Source organism: Oncorhynchus clarkii, unplaced genomic scaffold, assembly GCF_045791955.1.
Source record: "Oncorhynchus clarkii lewisi isolate Uvic-CL-2024 unplaced genomic scaffold, UVic_Ocla_1.0 unplaced_contig_3354_pilon_pilon, whole genome shotgun sequence".
NCBI lineage: Eukaryota > Metazoa > Chordata > Actinopteri > Salmoniformes > Salmonidae > Oncorhynchus > Oncorhynchus clarkii.
The window spans coordinates 17,001-36,903 of record NW_027258404.1 but is presented as its reverse complement, the minus strand read 5'-3'; the positions used below and the strand labels follow the sequence as shown (position 1 = coordinate 36,903).

Here is a 19,903-nt window from a genome sequence, read left to right as displayed (position 1 = left end):
TATGTGTGAATTCAAAGGATCACAATTTTGGATCTGCTGAAGTAAATTGGGTTCCTGTTAATTGACATATACACTGTACACTACATATATCCTAACTGAGTTTACAGCACTCATAGCCTTCAAATGGAGACCACATTATGGCTCTCACTCTGTGACCAGTGTTGTAGGGGGAAGTTGCCCCTAGACGCTGATTTTAGGTCTGTTTAAAATTTCCACCACAAATGGTTAAGATTGGGGGTGGGAAACCTGATCCTAGATCTGTACCTAGGGGAAACTTCCCCCTGTGTTGTGACTGGCCACCAATGACCAAAGGGGTCTTTGTTCTATCTATGCTGACTCTGAAGAATTACCCAGAATGAAAAAGCAGAAGTTCTGACAATATCTCCATAGTTTCAGATTTAAGGGAAATGAAAGAAGAATAAATAGCCTCCACATGATTTATTTTAAAAAGTTGATATTTCCACCCATAACATATTGGTTACATCTAATGACACAACTCTCTCTGCACTGATTCCAATGTTCCACATGACATCTATCTACATGAACTATTATACAACTCTACAGCTCTACTCTATTCCACAGGAGGAGAGAAAGCATCACACAGACCCTTAGATAGATACAGGGACAGAGTCAAAGGTGTCCCTCTGTTGGACGTAGTACTAACTACAGGCTCAAGGTCCTGGAGTGGCCTAGCCAGTCTCCAGACCTGAACCCAACAGAAAATATTTGGAGGGAGCTGAAAGTCTGTATTGCCCAGCGACAGCCACGAAACCTGAAGGATCTGGAGAAGGTCTGTATGGAGGAGTGGGCCAAAATCCCTTCTGCAGTGTGTGCAAACCTGGTCAAGAACTACAGGAAATGTATGATCTTTGTAATTGCAAACAAAGGTTTCTGAACCAAATATTAAGTTCTGCTTTTCTGATGTATCAAATACTTATGTCATGCAATAAAATGCAAATTATTTACTTAAAAATCATACAATGTGAGTTTTTGGATTTTTGTTTTAGATTCCGTCTCTCACAGTTGAAGTGTAACTATGATAAAAAAATTACAGACCTCTACATGCTTTGTAAGTAGGGAAACCTGCAAAATTGTCAGTGTGTCAAATACTTCTTCTCCCCACTGTATATCTTAACCTAAAAGAATCCGAAGAAGAGGTTTTTGCTCTAGACAGTGTAATTACTAAAATCGATAAGTAGGAACAGGTCCGTAACCACCTGAAGGTAACTGGCCAGTACCACAAATAAACTAACTTAACTTCTTGACGCAACCCATCCCGTTACCAGGATAATTCTCATCAACAACCGCTGAATTGCAGAGCGCCACATTCAAAAAATATATGAAATCATAAGTGCAATCTATTAAAACACAGTTTAGCTTTTTGTTAATCCACCTGTTGTGTCAGATTTTGAAAATGTGCTTTACAGTGAAAGCAATCCAAGCGTTTGAAAGTTTATGGATCACTAGACAAAATATTATGAACACCTAGCATCAAAGTAGCTCGGTCACGAAAATCAGAAAAGCAATCCAATGAATCGCTTACCTTCGATCTTCGGACGTTTTCACTCACGAGACTCCCAGTTACACAATAAATGTTCATTTTGTTCCATAAAGATTATTTTTATATCCAAAATACCTCCGTTTGTTTGGCGCGTTATGTTCAGGATTCCACAGGCTCGAGCGGTCACGACAACGCAGACAAAAATTCCAAATAGTATCCGTAATGTCCACAGAAACATGTCAAACGTTTTTTATAATCAATCCTCAGGTTGTTTTTAAAATATATAATCGATAATATATCAACTGCGACTGTCTCTTTTTCAGTAGGAGAGGGAGAGACAATGGCTGCCCAAGCTCTGTTGCGCAAGAAAAACTCATGCGGACACCTGACGCGATGTTATCTTTCTCGTTCATTTTTCAAAATAAAAGCCTGAAACTATGTCGAAAGACTGTTGACACCTTGAGGAAGTGATAGGAACAGGAATCTGGTTGATATCTCTTTAAATGGAGCGAAGGCAGGCTATGGAACATGGAGCTTTCAAAATAGAAGTCACTTCCTGGTTTGATTTTCCTCAGAGCAATATCAGCTCTGTTATATTCACAGACAATATTTTGACAGTTTTGGAAACTTTAGAGTGTTTTCTATCCTACTCTGTCAATTATATGCATATTCTAGCATCTGGGCGTGAGAAATAGACCGTTTACTTTGGAATGATATTTTTCCAAACATAAAAATAGTGCCCCTAGCTGAAAGAGGTTAATATTGTGACCTAAGTATAATTGGTCGATTCTTATGAAGGGATATAAAATAGATACGTGAGAAAGAATGGTTATTCTGACTATTTCATGAAACTAGGGTCTTATTAATACACTCTGGGTTATGGGTAGAATAATTTAAATGGTTAATTGAATAATTCAATCATAAACATTCGTTCAAGAGTCGTGTCTAATAATAAAATCCAAGGGAAATTTGTTTCCAAGTAGAGTTAAGAACAGTGACTAGAATAACATTCTAACTTAGTCAACCATCAGAGTAAATCCTCAAAGGAGAAAGGTTTATTACTTGTGTGAGAGATAGATATATTGATCGGTCGAAATTCAACAGAAACAACTTAATTTGATTTCTGTCTGTCTCATGAAACTAGAGCCTTACAATCTCTGGGTTACAGATAGAGCTGATTAACAAATTCATGGGTGAGACCTAATAATAATCTAAAAGTCATGAGTGATTATTCCGATTTTCTTAGTGGGTAACAATGAGAAAGGTTAACCAATAATGGGGAGTAAATCCTCAAAGGAGGTTCCGGAATTAACCAGAGATGAGGGATATGTGGAGTCTAAGGATAAAATGAACATTTATTTTGGCCCAAAATGGAGAAAAAGTATGAATTTGATGGACGTCTAGATGTAGAAAAGTTAGAAACCATGATGCATAAAATGTGTGGGGAGAAGGCAGGGAAGTTGCAGGCAGAAGGACTAGACACAGCTAGGGTTGGCTAGCTGAAGCCAGAGAGAGAGAGTTACCTGTACCAGTTGTTGTGAAATGAAATGGTGGAAATCTATGTCTGCATCTTAATCAGAAGTTTTAAAGGGGAAGATGTTTGTGCATCAGTGGAGGCTCCTCAGATGAGGAAGGGCAGAACCATCCTCCTCTTTGAATTTCATGATTTAAAAAACAAACATTTTTAGACCAAAATATATACTAAATGTGTTCACGTCACAAAATAATTGATTAAAACAGATTGTTTTGCAATGAAGGTCAACAGTAGCCTCAGCAACACTATGTTGGGTAGCACCATGGTGTAGCCGGAGGACAGCTAACCTCCTTTTGGAGGCTCTTGGTTCTCACCCCCTTCCATAAACTTACACATAAATTATGACACCTTCCGGAGGATGTCCTCCAACCTCCAACAGTACCTGAGCTGTGATGTTTAGGCTTGCAAGCCACTTGTATTGTTCAGATGATGACTGGTTTCATCCCCTGTGTTATCTTTGTGCGCCCCGTGTATTTATCAAATCAAATCAAATCAATTTATATAGCCCTTCGTACATCAGCTGATATCTCAAAGTGCTGTACAGAAACTCAGTCTAAAACCCCAAACAGCAAGCAATGCAGGTGTAGATGCACGGTGGCTAGGAAAACTCCCTAGAAAGGCCAACACCTAGGAAGAAACCTAGAGAGGAACCAGGCTATGAGGAGTGGCCAGTCCTTATTGTATGTATGTCTGCATTCTGTCATTAAGTGTCCAGCGTGATACATTGAAGGAAATACATGTTATCATCTTGTAGAAAAACCTCTCCTGAAGGCTGGAAGAAGTTTGAATCCAGTTGGTACTTCCTGTCTACTGAGACTAAAACCTGGAAGGAGAGTAGAGCGAGAGCGAGAGCGAGAGAGAGAGAGAGAGAGAGAGAGAGAGAGAGAGAGAGATGACCAAACAAATAGGTATATATTTATATTTATCTTCCTCAACAACAGGAGATTCTCTTCAAACTCAACAAGAGAGTCTGGATTGGTCTGACTGACTCTGTTACTGAGGGGACCTAGAGATGGGTGGACAGCACCCCACTGACCACAGTGTAAGGTGTAAGACTGATTCTCTGTGTTGTTCATACTCTAGGTTCTCCATACTCAACTGGTGGACTAACACTGACCACAGAGTTAGAGCAGTGGCGATTCTATACCATTTCAGATTGGGGGGGCCAAGCTGGGGCCAGTTCTACTGTTAGAGGGGCCAGTTACATTAGATGTTATTGTTGTCATCTAGTTTTCTTCACTGCATTGCAGGCATTAGCAGGCAAAAGACCATGTCCATAATCATTCAACAATTTATTTGCATTTCCATTATAATTTAATTTGCAATACATATTCAGTATCAGGTCACATCAACTGCATTCTCCGGTTTTTGTGTTTTTTTTGCAAAAAGATCAGCAAATTCATCTAGACTCCAGGCCTTTGCCCTCCTTGACTCAATACTTAATACACCTAAATTGCTTAATCTGACATTGTGGTCCTGAGATAGGTTTTCACCAGCTTTAGTGCAGAAACACTCAGTTCACAAGAAGCAGTACTAACAGGGATTGAAACAGCTATCTTGCAGAGTTTAAAAAACGAAAAGAAAACTTCTTTATACGGCTCAATGAATAATGCCAGCTCTACTACACCGGAGGGTCTCTGCATGCCACTCTGTATTTTCCTTTCTAAAATTCTTCTGAACTGATGTAGTTCAAGCCCCAAGTCCTCAATATTGTATTCATACATTCTAGCAAATGGAAACAGGAACTTCTCTTTGAGAAACACATCACTTGTAGTGTTTACAGTTTGGATGCCATTCATTATGTCACAGTTTTTGCTAGGGAACCTTCTGTTAAGCTCATATATGATCTAAAACAGGGTAGAAAAGGGTTGTACGAAAACTGCCTTTTTCTTGTTCTGAATCTGATCTCTGACCCACTGTACTGAGTACACAGTCTCCATTAAATTGAGAGCTTAGCTTTTTGGTCGTTTTGCAGGGGGGAGTATTGCAGTATCACATTGCTCAGCTGTGTTCAACACTCCATTCCATAGGTCATCAAAAAATGACTCATCCCTGTAGTCATTCAACGTTTGCACTAAATCAACAGCCTTTGACAGGTCAAGTGATGAAGACTGTAGCATATCTGATAGAGATTTTGCTTCTCCAAACACGTTATGGAGTGTAACAAGGCACATAATGAATTGTAAATCTACCTGTGCAAGCAGACCTCATGCCTCAACAGATCTGTCACCATTGTGTTCTTGGACTATATCTTGCAGGACTCGCTTAATGGCAGGTAATCTATCCATAATAGTATGTAGAGCCATATTTCGACATGCCCAATGTCGTGTCTTTGGCTTCATTAAACTGAAGATGAATCTTTATCAAATAACTCTAATTATTATTACGTGATTAAACTTATTATTCATGTAACTGTAATTAACTAGGAACTCGGGGCACCAAGGAAATGATTCGGATTACAAAGTTATAATTTTCCTAATATAACTTTCAGATATTTTAATATCTGATCTCTTAGTCTTCTGATTAATGACGTATTCTTTACCTCACGTTAGTCTCATTCCAAACGTCGTAAATTGTTGGTTATCTGCATGAACCCAGTCTTCACTATGAGTCATCCATACATCAATTGTCTTAAATCATTTATTTACTAACTAAGTAATTCACAGAAATGCATAAATAAGCAGTAGATAGTTTCAAGGATATGATAACGGAGTTTCCCTGGTGGAATAAACTGGCATCGCAGCTTGGTGTACAAAAGGGAAGTGGGGGTCGACTGAGATAAGACAACACACAGTTGATAATTATAACAATTGAAATGCTAATCCTTTGCACATGAACGCTCACTCATTCGGGAACAATTGCAATCAATATATATTTACGCTCAGTGTGTCGTCGGGATCTCTGTTGAAAAGTTTGTTTCTGTTGGAGAGTTTGTCCGCACTCTCTCTGTCACTCTTTCTCTGTCGTGGTTAGCATGGATAGTTCAGAGTGACATTCATTCATGTCGTTATAGAATAGATGTTTCGGCGGTTGTCGGTCTTTGCGTTCAATGATACCGAATTCCTAGCTGCAGACTAGTAATTAATATCAAAGACTTGTTCTTACTCTGTCGGAATCGATAGTCTAAGAGTTTATCCACGTGGTGTGGTTAAAAGATTCAGCAATCGACTCAAACCTTAGCTTATACTCAGGTGTATGGTCTCTACTCAAACCTTGGCCCTCTTGTTATCGAGGTAAGCTGGTCTGCAACCTTTAGCCATCTCGTAATTGAGGTATGCTTGGTCTGGTGATAGAAAACCCGGGTGGGGGTTTTATTCAGAAGAGCAGAAAAGGGCCTGTCCCAGGACGCCAGACCATAACTGTGCTCATGGGCGGTCCTTTGATTTAGTTAAACTCCAAAGGGAATTGAGGTTTCCTTCATTAAACAGTCCAAAATCACAAACAATATCATCTTCACTCATTCATCTTATAAACAACAATTAGATGTAAGCCTCATATCTGAGGCTATTGTATAAACAGCATTATGGTAATGTGGCCATATTGTCTCCCATGAGTTTCACAAAATTGTGCCAAATGGACCAGTTCGTAGCTGGATTCTTCACAGATCTTTTATACCTTCTCCAGAACATAAATATTGTTCGGACCTCAAGTTCTGTGAGGTGGAAGAAATTCCTTTGTTCTCTCTATGAAACTCACTCTCTCTCTATACTGTGGCCATGAGGAGATAATCTCCTCCAGGAATTTACAACCTCTCTGACCACAGCAGCCTGGTTGTAGGAGACAGAGAGAGGGGGATGGTGCTCGCTGTACCCAAAGAGGGAAACATCATGACACCAGCGAGTGTCACTTAGTCTCTGAAGCTCTCTAGGTGCACCTGGGTACATCTCTTTTTGTATGCTAAGCCACTTTTGATGCACATATGACCCAGATCTGAAGACGTAAAGTCTTTCTAGTAAGGAGAAGAACTGTCTGACCGCAGGGACAGCTTTGACTGTATCCACTATAACTAAGTTTAGAGAGTGTGCACTGCAGTGGATGTAAAAGGCTTTGCTTGTTCTTTAATTCGTGCCTGGACACCTGAATGCTTGCCACTCATAACGGAAGCACCGTCATATCCTTGGCCTACTAGGTTGGTTTTGTATTCAAGACCATGACTTTCTAATACGTGTATGATTTTGTCAGTAAGCCCTGCTGCATCTAGTCAATCAGCCCATTCAAAGTGGAGAAAGCTCTCATGGACAGCTCCTCTGAAATAGTACCTGAGTACTAGAGATCTGCTCCTTTTTTTAAACACCTTTTGTTTCGTCTGCCATTATGCTAAAGACCTTCCCTGTCTTTCATTTCTTCTATCATTTTTGTTCGAACCATGTCGGCCAAACAACTCAGAACCTCATTCTGAATCCCTTTGCTTGTATATTTTGCATTATGAATAGAAGTCAACCTTTTTTTCACAGTTGTGTCATGCTTAGCTATTTCTAGGATTGCCATGAAGTTCCCTTTATGTGTCCTCTTTGTGCAATGTTTTGTGTGGCTGTAAGTAGTAGTACTTCTATTGTTTTAATATAGTCCCGATTTTTCTTGAACCTGTTTGTTGTGTTCCTTGTTTAGGGCATTTACCAGTGTTTCATTACTTTGTACAGCGTTCTGATAGTCTCTCCATGTAATCCTTGCTTGTTTGTGCTGCTCAGACCTCTTGCATGAATTGCAAATCCCCCCTCTTTGTAAGTTGCCTTCTTCCAGTTGTTAAAACCCAATTGTGAATCAAATTACAGTCTCTGAGACTTTGGGAGGGCTAAAATGCCTGCAGGCGTAACAAAACACAGAGTCTGATTTATTGGAATATTCAAGCCAGGGATGGATATGGTACCAGGCTGCATTGAAGCTCCTCCTCCGATCTCCCATCAGAGTTCTTGGGTATATGTTCATCATTGGCTGCACCGGTGGTTTCCTCCCGGGATTTGCTGATATCTGCCAAAGAAAAAAATATATAATTAAATGTATCTGGGTAATTTTAGATATACCATTGCCACCAGGCAACTTCTGAAATCCATATGATATCTATATCACAAGCCCAATAGCATGTTAAATAAGAATGAATTTCAATCACAAACCGACTCATTTCATTTCAAACCGACTCACACCATATAAACTGACTAATTGCACTGCTTTACAAGTAACCACAGATTTATTCAACATCACAAACCTGACGGTCCACTGCTTGTGGACGCACAAGGAACCTCTGTTGGTGTCTCACTCTTAGCCTCTACCTCAGCCTCAGTCTCTCCATCTGTCTCACTTCCCTGCTCTACTATGCCTTCACTCTCAGTCTCTCCAATGGACAAGTCTTCCTGCTCTCTCTCTGCAGGCTCTATGCTCTCTCTTGCGCTCTCCACACCTCTGGCTCTGTCTCACTGTCTGCCTTGTCTTTTCTTTGGAAGAAGGACATGATGCTTATTAATTAATTGACTTAAAATAACTGACTTGCTAGGTAACTACCCTTTATATCCAACCGTTTTACATTACAATGCTTTTACGGAGTGTGGTTTAAGTAAAAACACTCAGCACCCTGAGTTAGTTGATCATATATTGTATCCCTTTTCCTACTGCCACAAAGTAACAAACGGCCAGGTTAAGATAAACTAATCTAACGTTACACCTCTGTAATGCATTTAATACTAATACAACATTTTAACAATTTTACTCACCTCTATATTTCCTTCTTTGTGCTTGAACTCTAATTTTCGTGCGGAATTTCTTACTTCTGAATAGAAAAAAAAATTGCAGATGCATGTGGTACGATACTGTTGTGTTCCGCCTAAAGCCGTCCCTCTAGAAAATCTGTGGGTTAAATTAGTGTTCCGCGTTGCCACTGTCTAATAACAGATGTAAAAAAATAATGATAGCAAAAATTAGTTATGTAAAAATGATTTCATAATCCACATTTAGGGTGGCCACAAGGGGGTCCAAAATTGTGTGGAAGCCCCCACAGGATGATTCAGGTTTTTACCCCTTGTGACACACAGTGTTTCCCCTTTTTTACCCCTTGTGACACACAGTGTTTCCCCTTTTTTATCCCTTGTGACACACAGTGTTTCCCCTTTTTTATCCCTTGTGACACACAGTGTTTCCCCTTTTTTATCCCTTGTGACACACAGTGTTTCCCCTTTTTTATCCCTTGTGACACACAGTGTTACCCCTTTTTTATCCCTTGTGACACACAGTGTTACCCCTTTTTTATCCCTTGTGACACACAGTGTTTCCCCTTTTTTATCCCTTGTGACACACAGTGTTTCCCCTTTTTTATCCCTTGTGACACACAGTGTTTCCCCTTTTTTAACCCTTGTGACACACAGTGTTTCCCCTTTTTTATCCCTTGTGACACACAGTGTTTCCCCTTTTTTATCCCTTGTGACACACAGTGTTACCCCTTTTTTATCCCTTGTGACACACAGTGTTACCCCTTTTTTATCCCTTGTGACACACAGTGTTACCCCTTTTTTATCCCTTGTGACACACAGTGTTTCCCCTTTTACCTGTGCTAGAACTGTAATGCAAGGTGTCCTCAGGGCTAAAGTCACCAAGGACCAGAAAAACCAGTGCTGCGTCATACATGGGTGGTTCCATAAAAAAACTTGTGCGTATCGACATAACAATGGTAAAAAAGAGAGAAGAAGATTAAGAGCTTTTTCTCAGAACTTGGCCTCACAAAAAAGGATTCCATAACATTGAGTGACCAGAACTGAACTAACAGGTAGGAATGGAACATTTCTTTCTGTCAACGCCTGTACATCCAGTTCTCTACAGATTATTTCACAAGCAAAATACACTAAAAATGAATGATTTAAGAATGATCATAGTGGTAACTTTGCTCTCTCACAGAGTACAGTATAACAGTGAGTGATAATTCAAATTTACTAACTTGCGAGAACAGAGAGCACAAATACATTTGATGGCAGATATTACAAATGTCACATGTAATTTCATTTATTTTCAAGGTCTTCCAATTGTACCTCTCAATATGAATGCCTCAGGAACAGGCACAGTAGGACCTGAGCTGTGTTGGAATACTCATACTAACCGCACTAACCGTACTATTTGTGACGGAAATTTAGTATGTAGTCTGCTTATTGGTCATAGTATGGATATAGTTAGTATGCCACAGGTCCCGGATGTCGTACTACATTAGTCAAAATAGGAAGTATAACAAGCAGTGGACACTATTTCTGTGCTTTTGGGGCTCATAATGCAATTCTTCAGAAAATGGGCGTGGCTTCACAACATTTTCAGATTTGTAGAAAATGGCAAAAATATGCCGTCCGATGAGAGCAGACACCAATGCATTGCTTTAAGTAATTATGACATATTTTAAGAAAATGTTCAGCAATGTAATAATGTAATGACTTTTCAAATAAATGACGTTACACATTATGTTGGGTGACAATTTGTTAGGTACGCTAGCCTTACGAACCGCATAGCATATCATTGCAGCAGTTGCTTGTATGTACCGGAATGTTAGCTGGCTACCTAACGTTAGTTGGCTACTAATACATCAAACCACATTAACTATATGCTATCTAACTAACTACCCAACATTTACTGACTTTACTATTCAGGTCATTCTTAGGTTAGTTAAGTGGTATAGTCATTGTGCGTTCTCATTGGACATTGTTAATGAAGTTGTAAGATGTCTAGCTAGTCATTTGTTAGCTATGCTAACAAGCTAGCAAGAAGTTGCATAGCAACAGCAGGCAAAGCGCTAGACAGGCAAAGCTCTAGTACACTCTACTGAAAGGATACCGTTCGTTTACAGTATACTAAAATTAAATTATAGTATGTAGTATGTACTCATTAAGTATGTAGTATACAGTATGTAAGTATGAGTATTCGAACACAGCACTGGTTTCTTGTTGAAACTAACTGTAACCTTTTACTTCCTTCTTCAACGTCACTAGATGGAAATCAATAACATACACAAAAAGAAGACAATCGTCTTTTCTGTTATTTTCCTACTTGTTTTGATGGTAATCTTAGTTTTAATCTTCGGCATACCCCATTCAAAGGTGAGATATTTGACTTTTTTTGTATTTATTTTTTAATTTTTTTTTAATGATTACATATTAAATTGTCATTGTTTGCCCCTACATCAGATCAGCGTTTCCAAACTTTAGTACAGTTTGCCATAAGTCTCATGAATGGAAACGTGTCTAAATAATGTCACTGTTACAGGATGGAGAAACTGAGAATGGAGGCATTCAAGATGGAGGGATGCAAGATGGAGGGATTCAAGATGGAGGGATGCAAGAGATTCTACCTCTAGACATGGTCCGTTCTTCTGTTGATGACAAATATGATGGGTGCAGAGATTTAATGTTATGGGCGGTTGAAAACATGTACCTCTTCGATGAGTTAAACACTAATCCTCAATTCAATACATCCTGGAACATAGCAAAACCACACGCTATACCACATGGAGACAGTTTGAATACAGAGCATTCTATTGCTATCTATTTGTATACAAAAAACATACCAGGATCAAATTCCAAATCAATGTACCTGGACTTTAACAAAGCAGTTCAAGAGGGCCATTCTGCATATATGACATCATCATTCAAGTACCATGCACTGTATTTCTACCTGACTGATGCCATTCAGATTCTTAGAGAAAGACAAGAGACATGTAAGGAAACCTTTCACAGAACCAACAAGAAGTTTGATCAGAGTGTTCTCAACCACGAGATCCGTTTCGGCACCTTCGCCACAAGCTCTTTAAGATCCGACTTAACCAACTTTGGGAATGTGTCTTGCTTTGAGGTCCACACTTGCTTTGGTGCTGAGCTAACTTCTTACTCAGCCTTTCCTGAAGAGAGACAAGTTTTAATTCCTCCATATGAGATTTTTGAAGTCACCAAAATCCAGACAAAGTCACCAGTGAATAACCTGTTGTGTGAAGTCGTCTACACACTAAAGAGCAAGGGAACAGACACTGATCTGAATTGCAAATTGATTTTCAGTGGAGGAGAATCGAACATCATCAGAGCATCAGATACAGGCTACATAATACTCTATATTATGTTGATAACTACTGTATATTACTGATCATTACCACCACCTCTAACAATGAGAAGTAGCCTGATCTGACACAACAGCTGCCCCAGCTTCACAGTGTAGAGATTTTGGCTGTGTTCCAGGTCAGCTACATTGCAGACGCATGCCTAATCTCACACCTGTATAGGTCTTTAACATATCAACTAACCACATCATTTAGCAATCTGTTGCCCGACTACGCAGTCGATGATGTGGCACACAACCATTGGTTGATGCAATGCATTGTCTGCAATGTATTCGACCTGGAATGCAACCCCTGTTAATGCTTGTATTAACCTGCATTGATTGCTCGGTTGCATATTTTTTTTTACTGCTACTGTTTTGAAATGGTTGAGATTACATGTCTTGGTCACGTGTAATATTTTCTTGACCTTTGCTGGCATGTACACCGTGACCGCGGCTACCTACAGTACACCTGGCAGCTTTTGAGTTTTGGAAGGGGAGGGATTTTTCGGCCATACGTTGCACGCGACTTGCAGAGAGAGGGGGAGGGCTACCAAAGATGATCGTCCCTGGTTCCACCACTAGTCCAACATCTCAACCCCCCACAACCAACACTAGTAACTGTTTAGAGGCCAGTGCTCATGTAATAATTGGTTCTGAGTTGCCGAGATGAAGCCAAAGAGAACCAGCCACTATCATCACATCTGAGTGACATTGTGGTTAACATGATAAAGCTTTTTTCACATTACACCATTTTCAAAATCCTTAAAATCACCTTATGTTCTTGACTGTCATGCCTAATGGCTGTACAAAGAAATGACACGTCAGTACTGGCTTTAAAGCTTGCCTCACATTACATGGTTTACAAAATCCTTCACTTGTATTACCTTTCACACTATGCAAGTCTTGACAGGATTGCATGTGTCCCATCATGTCTAATCTGTAATGTATTATATCAGACAAACTGACTCAATTGAACCTAAGGTCAGTTCGTAACGGGTTGTAAGAATAACAAGAGTGAGGAGAAAATAAAACTTGGAGGGCTCTCTGAGGTTGAGTGAGAGGGTTGGGTGAGAGAGCACTGAGAAGGGTTAGTCGTTAACTTGGAGAGCTCTCTGAGGCTGAGTGAGAGGGTTGGGTGAGAGAGCACTGAGAAGGGTTAGTCGTTAACTTTGAGAGCTCTCTGAGGCTGAGTGAGAGGGTTGGGTGAGAGAGCACTGAGAAGGGTTAGTCGTTAACTTGGAGAGCTCTCTGAGGCTGAGTGAGAGGGTTGGGTGAGAGAGCACTGAGAAGGGTTAGTCGTTAACTTTGAGAGCTCTCTGAGGCTGAGTGAGAGGGTTGGGTGAGAGAGCACTGAGAAGGGTTAGTCGTTAACTTTGAGAGCTCTCTGAGGCTGAGTGAGAGGGTTGGGTGAGAGAGCACTGAGAAGGGTTAGTCGTTAACTTGGAGAGCTCTCTGAGGCTGAGTGAGAGGGTTGGGTGAGAGAGCACTGAGAAGGGTTAGTCGTTAACTTTGAGAGCTCTCTGAGGCTGAGTGAGAGGGTTGGGTGAGAGAGCACTGAGAAGGGTTAGTCGTTAACTTGGAGAGCTCTCTGAGGCTGAGTGAGAGGGTTGGGTGAGAGAGCAGGGAGAAGGGTTGGTCGTTTTCTGTCTGTGAGGTCACTGGCCGTACGCCTCTCAGATGAGTGGGAGGAGACAAAATAAAGATGATTGATGCAGCTATAGTATCAAACCTAAATATCATGCAGCCTTTTCATGGGAGGGATATTCTGTCGGTTTCATTAAGTACGTTGTTCACCTGGAAAAACTGGTTTGAGAGACTCAAACACAACCAACACACATTGATAACATATAAGAACAATATAGGCCATAGGTTAATAGAGAGAAAGAACTATATGTAGGCTTCTGTCTGGTATGTGATTCTACCATAAGACTAAACACACGGGCCAAGTCCAACTCCCCATACTAACTAGTAAGCTGATGGATATGAGAAAATACAATGTTCTATAGTATGTGACATTTCTAATATTGAGTATGCTTTCAATGCCAGGACGTCATAATAATTTCAGTTTTTAATCTAGTGTTCTTCACTACATTCTATTGAGGAAGAGAATTGTCACTTCAGACCCAGATGATAATCAGCTGATAATAAGATAAGTGAATAGACTGTAGAAAACACATTCTCAGTATGGGTGAACCTAGTATGTTAATATTTGTTGCTTATTGTATACATTTTAACTAGACTGTACATTGTAAATAGCGTAGTAATAACCAGACAGATAGCCATGTAGCGTAATATTAATTAATGTAAGAGATCCAGCCGGCTCACCAGGCTCCATTCTAAATAGTGTGTAGTATGATCAGAACACAGTAGTTTTAGTCAGTAGTAGTCAAGACAGATGTCAGACATGGTCTAAGTGGTTTGCCTAAGAGGCAGGTTGACAATTAACATCAAATAGTACAACAATCAAGGACATATTTTAGTCATTGACCTTTTTTTAATTGATCTGACGATCAATATTCATATGATTGTCTCACACCTGTTAATGGGCAACACTTATTTAGAAGTTGGATTCTGGGGAAATAAACATTTTAAATAGATGGTTGACAGATCCTTCAGTTTAGGTAGGCTGCAGTGACATGGAGCATTCTTCACAGTTACCAGAAGAGGAAAGCATTTCACTTAACCAGCTAAAGGCCTGATTGACAGAGAAAGCTCAGACTAGGGTTATTCAAATCCAGTCTCACACAGTAGGGATCAGTTCAGTGATTGCCTAAATTCAACACAACTGGTCTTCCAGGTAGGTTAAATTCAAAACATGATTTGCCTGGGCCCCTCCAGGACCACGGTTGCCTACAAGGTGCAGTACTTCCCAACACTCTCCTCTGGGTTCACCAGACAGGCACACCTGCATCAATTAGTCAACAATTTGATGATTAGTAGACTGAATCAGGTGTGCCAGATTAGGACCACTGAAAACCAAACACACACTAATGTACCCAGAGGCCTTTAGTTAAAAGGCACGGTTCATTCTGCACAGCAGCCAGAAGAGGGCAGTATTTAACTCCACCAGCTAAAGGGATGATTGGCAGACAACACTCTTTCTGTAGTGCTGCAGGTACTGCAGGATTTTCTCACAACTACAGACCACACTGAGCTACTTAGCTAACTGATCAGTTCAGTGATTGCCTAAATTCAACACCTGGTCTTCCAGGTTAAATGAAAAACATGAAGTGCCTGCAGCACTACAGGACCAGGGTTACTTACTAGCAGTACCTCACAACCCTCTCCTCGGAAACGACCAGACTGGCACATTTGCATCAATTGCACACACACATACACACATACAAACAATGCAAATAAACTAACAGAAAAACATGTAAAATATCTGCCTTCTTCTCCGACTAGTCATCTGTCCTGTTATAAATGATACCCACATTGTTTGTTATATTGTTAATATTTCCTCTGCCAGGGAATTGGCATTTGTTGTCATGTGCATTTCAGCTTTTGTTAAAACCAGTAAAGAAAAGCCTTGAGCAATATGACATCTCCTGTCCTATTTATCCACTTCCTGTACATCTGCTATAAAGATATCAATTTCAATTCACTTGAAGAAAATATGTTTGTTCTCAGGTATAATTAGAAGTGGCTACAAATATATTTAGTTTTAACCAAAGATTAAAAGTTAAAAACATATTTGTAGAAATAACTGACATTTATGGTTTTGAAATCAAAGTGATGGAGGGAGAGCAGTAGCAGGGTTAGTAGTTTCCTGTGTCTGTGAGGTCAGAGTGAGATAGGAGGGAGAACAGTAGCAGGGTTAGTAGTTTCCTGTGTCTGTGAGGTCAGAGTGAGATGGGAGGGAGAACAGTAGCAGGGTTAGTAGTTTCCTGTATCTGTGAAGTCAGAGCTCAGTACAGCTCAATCTATCAACTACAACGAGGAGAGAGCTGTCTCGTTCCAGGCCGACTATATTGCAATTGAGTTGCAACCAATGCTCATCAGATTGCTATACCATATGATGTGGTTAACTGAGATGTTAAACACCTATCCAGAAGTTGTGAGTTCTGTTTGCAATGTAGTCAGCCTGGAACATGGCCAATGTTATGACAGGGTGGAAGGAGAGAGGGGGCGGGGCTCAGTTATCAAGAATCCTTTCAGCAGCCATGTATTCACTAACAGAGACAACAGAAGTCACAGGGACGCAGTGAACAATCATACAACCTACCGTCTATCCGCTTTGACACTAAACTGTTGCTTTGACAACTGTCACTAAGCTAACATAATGCAGTCGTTTTAAGATGGTCATAACAATCGGTCCTTTAGCTATTTGATATGTAATTTTATGTTTGAAAAAAATGTAAAGAAATGTATTGATAAAATACTGAATTTGGATTACTGTAGTCCACAGAAACACATTGAATAACACATTCATAAATGGCAAAAAATACAGTAAAAACGTTTTCAAGTGTCTGTCCTATATCTAGGAGATATACGAAAGCTCAGGAAAAAAAGCAACAATTAAGATGTTTAATTTTATTGTGTTTTATTCAATGCAGAATACATGATTCTGCCACAAAATTGAAAAAAAAAACATGTTACTGAGAAATGTCTGGAACTCATCCAGTGACACAACTTGCCAGTGACCATGACAACTGGCATTAGGTGCAGTGGTTAACTTGTGTGTGAGGAAGACAGAAAGGTGGAATGTTAACTATCTCAGCAGCATCACTTTTAGTGGCCCTGTAGTGAACCAAGGTGTACTGTACATTATCATGTATGTGTGCAATCATGAAGATCTGTGTCACACCCTGATCGGTTTCACCTGTCTTTGTGATTGTGTACACTCCCCTCCAGGTGTCGCCCATCTCCCCATTATCCCCTGTGTATTTATACCTGTGATCTCTGTTTGTCTGTTGCCAGTTTGTTTTGTTTCGTCAAGCCTAACAGCGTTTTCCCCTCTATTCCTGTCTCTTGATTGTCCCTGTTCTCTAGTTTTCTGGGTTTGACCTTTTCTGCCTACCCTGAGTCTGCCTGCCGTCCAGTACCTTTGCCCTACCGATCTGGATTATTGACCCCTGCTTGTCCTTGACCTGTATTTTGCCTGCCCCTAATGGATTATTAAACAATTGTTAATTCAACGTTGTCTGCATCTGGGTCTTACCTTGAAACGTGATAGTACGAACTGGCCATGACTGACCCAGCAGACTCGGGCCAGCTGCGCAATGCCATCTCCTCCCAAGGAGCCACCATCGTTACGCACGAGAAATTGCTTCGTGGCCTTATGGAGGGAGTCCAAACGTTGGCTGAACTCCATGACCGGGCGTTGGACATTTTGCTGGAGCAATTCTGCAGTTTGTCTGGGAGGCAGCCTACCACTGTGGTAACCCCACAGCCCCTCAGTAACTCAGCTGCTAGCTGCGCCGTGTCATCGGTCACTCCACCTTCTCTGGAGTCCCGCTTACCTCTACCTGGAACGCTTCAATGGAGAGCCGAGCACCCGTCGGGCGTTTCTTGCTCAGTGGGCCCTCGTCTTTGAGCTTCATCCCTCCTCCTTCCCCTCAGATCGCTCCAAGATAGCCTAACTCTTCACACTGATGTCCAAGAGGGCTCTCACTTGGGCTACTGCTGTATGGGAACAACAACCGGCCATATGCGTTAGTTTCTATGGGTTCGTGGGAAAGGTGAAGAAGGTTTTTGATGCCCCATTCTCCGGGAGAGAAGCTGCCTGGAAGCTAATCCAGATTCGTCAGGACTCCCGCAGTGTGGCAGACTATTCTGTGGATTTCTGCAAGTTGGCAGAGGAGAGTGTTTGGAACCAGGAAGCGCTTTTCGATATGTTCCTGCAGGAGGTCAAGGACGAGCTTGCTGCTCGGGAGTTACCTACGGATTGCGCCTCCCTCATCGCGATGACCATCTGCATCGATGGCCGATTTTGCTCGCACGTCCAGGGATTCCACCTGGCCTCAGAGTAATCCCGGAAGTCCCCAACCCTCCCGTTGCCGAGAGAATCCGAGGCTTCCTGACCTCCCCCAAGAGTCGCCGAAGATGGCTGAGCACTGCTTCCCGAGCCTATGCAACTAGGCAAAGCTGGGATGCCAGTGGAAAGGCAATACAGGATCAACGCGAAGAGTTGTATGTATTGCGGGACACTTGGTCATTTTGTAACCTCTTGTCCTTTAAAAAGAGCAGGCTCACCGGTAGGAGTGAGTACTCTGGTGGGCTATACGGAGAACCTTTCTGCTTCCCTTGCTCGCAACCCTATTTCATCCCATTCTGCTATAGGGAAACCAGCCCATAGGCCGGGTCACTCACAATACCACTCCCATCAACCTACGGGTGTCAGAGAATCACAGTTAGACCATTCAATTTCTGCTCATCAAGTCTCCTCAGATTCCCGTGGTTTTGGGAATCTCCTGGCTTCGGCGACACAATCTCTCATCAACTGGTCTATGGGTGCCATCATGGGCTGGAGTCCGTTCTGCTACGTCCATTGTCGGAAGTCAGAACAACCTGCACCGGGACGTCTTCCTGGGGCCCGGAAGATGCCCCGAAACTCTCCGCCATCCACACAGAGTACCATGACCTTCAGGGAGGTGTTCAGCAAGACCACTGAAGCCACTTTGCTTCAGCCGCACTGATCCTATGACTGCGGGATTGGCCTTCTCCCTAGCACCATACCACCCCATGGATGTTTGTACTCTCTGTCGGGACTTGAAAGCAAGGCTATGGAGACCTACATTTCTGCAGAATTTATATGACCAGTGGCTACTACGAGTATCTGGTCATGCCTTTTGGCCTCACCAACGCCCTTGCTATGTTACAGGCTCTGGTAAATGATGTTCTCCGCGACATGTTGAACCAGTTTGTCTTCGTCTACATTAATGACATCCTCGTCTTCTCCCGCTCCCCCTGAAAACACGTACTCCACATCTGGCTGGTTCTTCAACGCCTTCTGGAGAAGCAGCTGTTTGTGAAGGCGAAGAAGTGCGAGTTCCATCGCTCCACTATCTGGGTTACATCATCTCTGCTGGGAGTGTCCAGATGGATCCCGGCATTGTGAGAGCAGTGGTGGATTGGCTTCAGCCTACATCCAACATGCAGCTACAATGTTTCCTGGGGTATGTCAACTTTTATCACCGCTTTATCCGGGGTTACAGCACCTTCCATCCTGTCTGCATTCACCTACCAAGGTTCCATTCACGTGGTTCTTTGCTGCTGACCGAGCATCCTAGAACCTCAAACACCACTTCACCACTGCTCCTACCTTGGTTCATCCTGACCCTTCCCTTCAGTTCGTGGTGGAGGCCAATGCTTCGGATGTCAAAGTGGGGGCTGTCCTCACCCAACGTTCTTCCCTGGACCTTAAGATGAATCCCTGCGCCTTCTTCTCCCACCGCCTCAATGCCACAGGGAGGATCTACGATGTGGGGAATCGGGAGTTTCTTGCGGTGAAGATGGTGTTTGGCGGAATGGAGGTACTGGCTGGAAAGGGTGGAACATCCATTCATTGTGTGGACCAACCACAAAAACCTGGAAAAAACAAAGGAACTAAGGTCAGAACGTGACAGTACCCCCCCAAAGGTGCAGACTCCGGCCGCAAAACCTAAACCTATAGGGGAGGGTCTGGGTGGATGTCTGTCCGCGGTGGCGGCGTGGACCCCACTCCACCATAGTCCTTCTTCGCCTATCTACCCGCCTCTGTGGCCTCTTTAATTTGGCGCCCCTTGCCGCCGACCTCAGACTGGAGACCCAAGCCACGGGTCCCGAATGGACGGGAGATTCCGGCAGCACCGGACGGACGGGAGACTTCGGCAGCT

The 19,903-nt window shown here is 42.0% G+C and overlaps 1 protein-coding gene and 1 long non-coding RNA gene across 2 annotated transcripts; one reads left to right on the top strand and one right to left on the bottom strand.

Moving 5' to 3' along the window:
• Positions 1-4,314: 4,314 nt before the first annotated feature.
• On the bottom strand, positions 4,315-8,852 carry LOC139396867 (uncharacterized). The gene is made up of 2 exons (XR_011630876.1): positions 8,741-8,852; positions 4,315-8,003 (listed from the first exon to the last, which is right to left on the bottom strand). It is a non-coding gene; the product is annotated as an uncharacterized lncRNA (long non-coding RNA).
• An 857-nt stretch (positions 8,853-9,709) lies between these two features.
• LOC139396865 (ecto-ADP-ribosyltransferase 5-like) lies at positions 9,710-13,084 on the top strand. Its single transcript, XM_071143780.1, has 3 exons — positions 9,710-9,786; positions 10,988-11,095; positions 11,262-13,084. Exons 2-3 carry the CDS (start codon positions 10,988-10,990, stop codon positions 12,129-12,131), a joined length of 978 nt encoding a protein of 325 aa, XP_070999881.1. The 5' UTR covers positions 9,710-9,786; the 3' UTR covers positions 12,132-13,084.
• Positions 13,085-19,903: the final 6,819 nt, after the last annotated feature.

Coding starts and splice junctions, on each gene's coding strand:
- LOC139396865 (XM_071143780.1), top strand. CDS start 10,988: ATGGAAATCAATAACATACACAAAAAGAAGACAATCGTCTTTTCTGTT. Junction 11,096..11,261: donor TCGGCATACCCCATTCAAAG/GTGAGATATTTG, acceptor TCACTGTTACAG/GATGGAGAAACTGAGAATGG.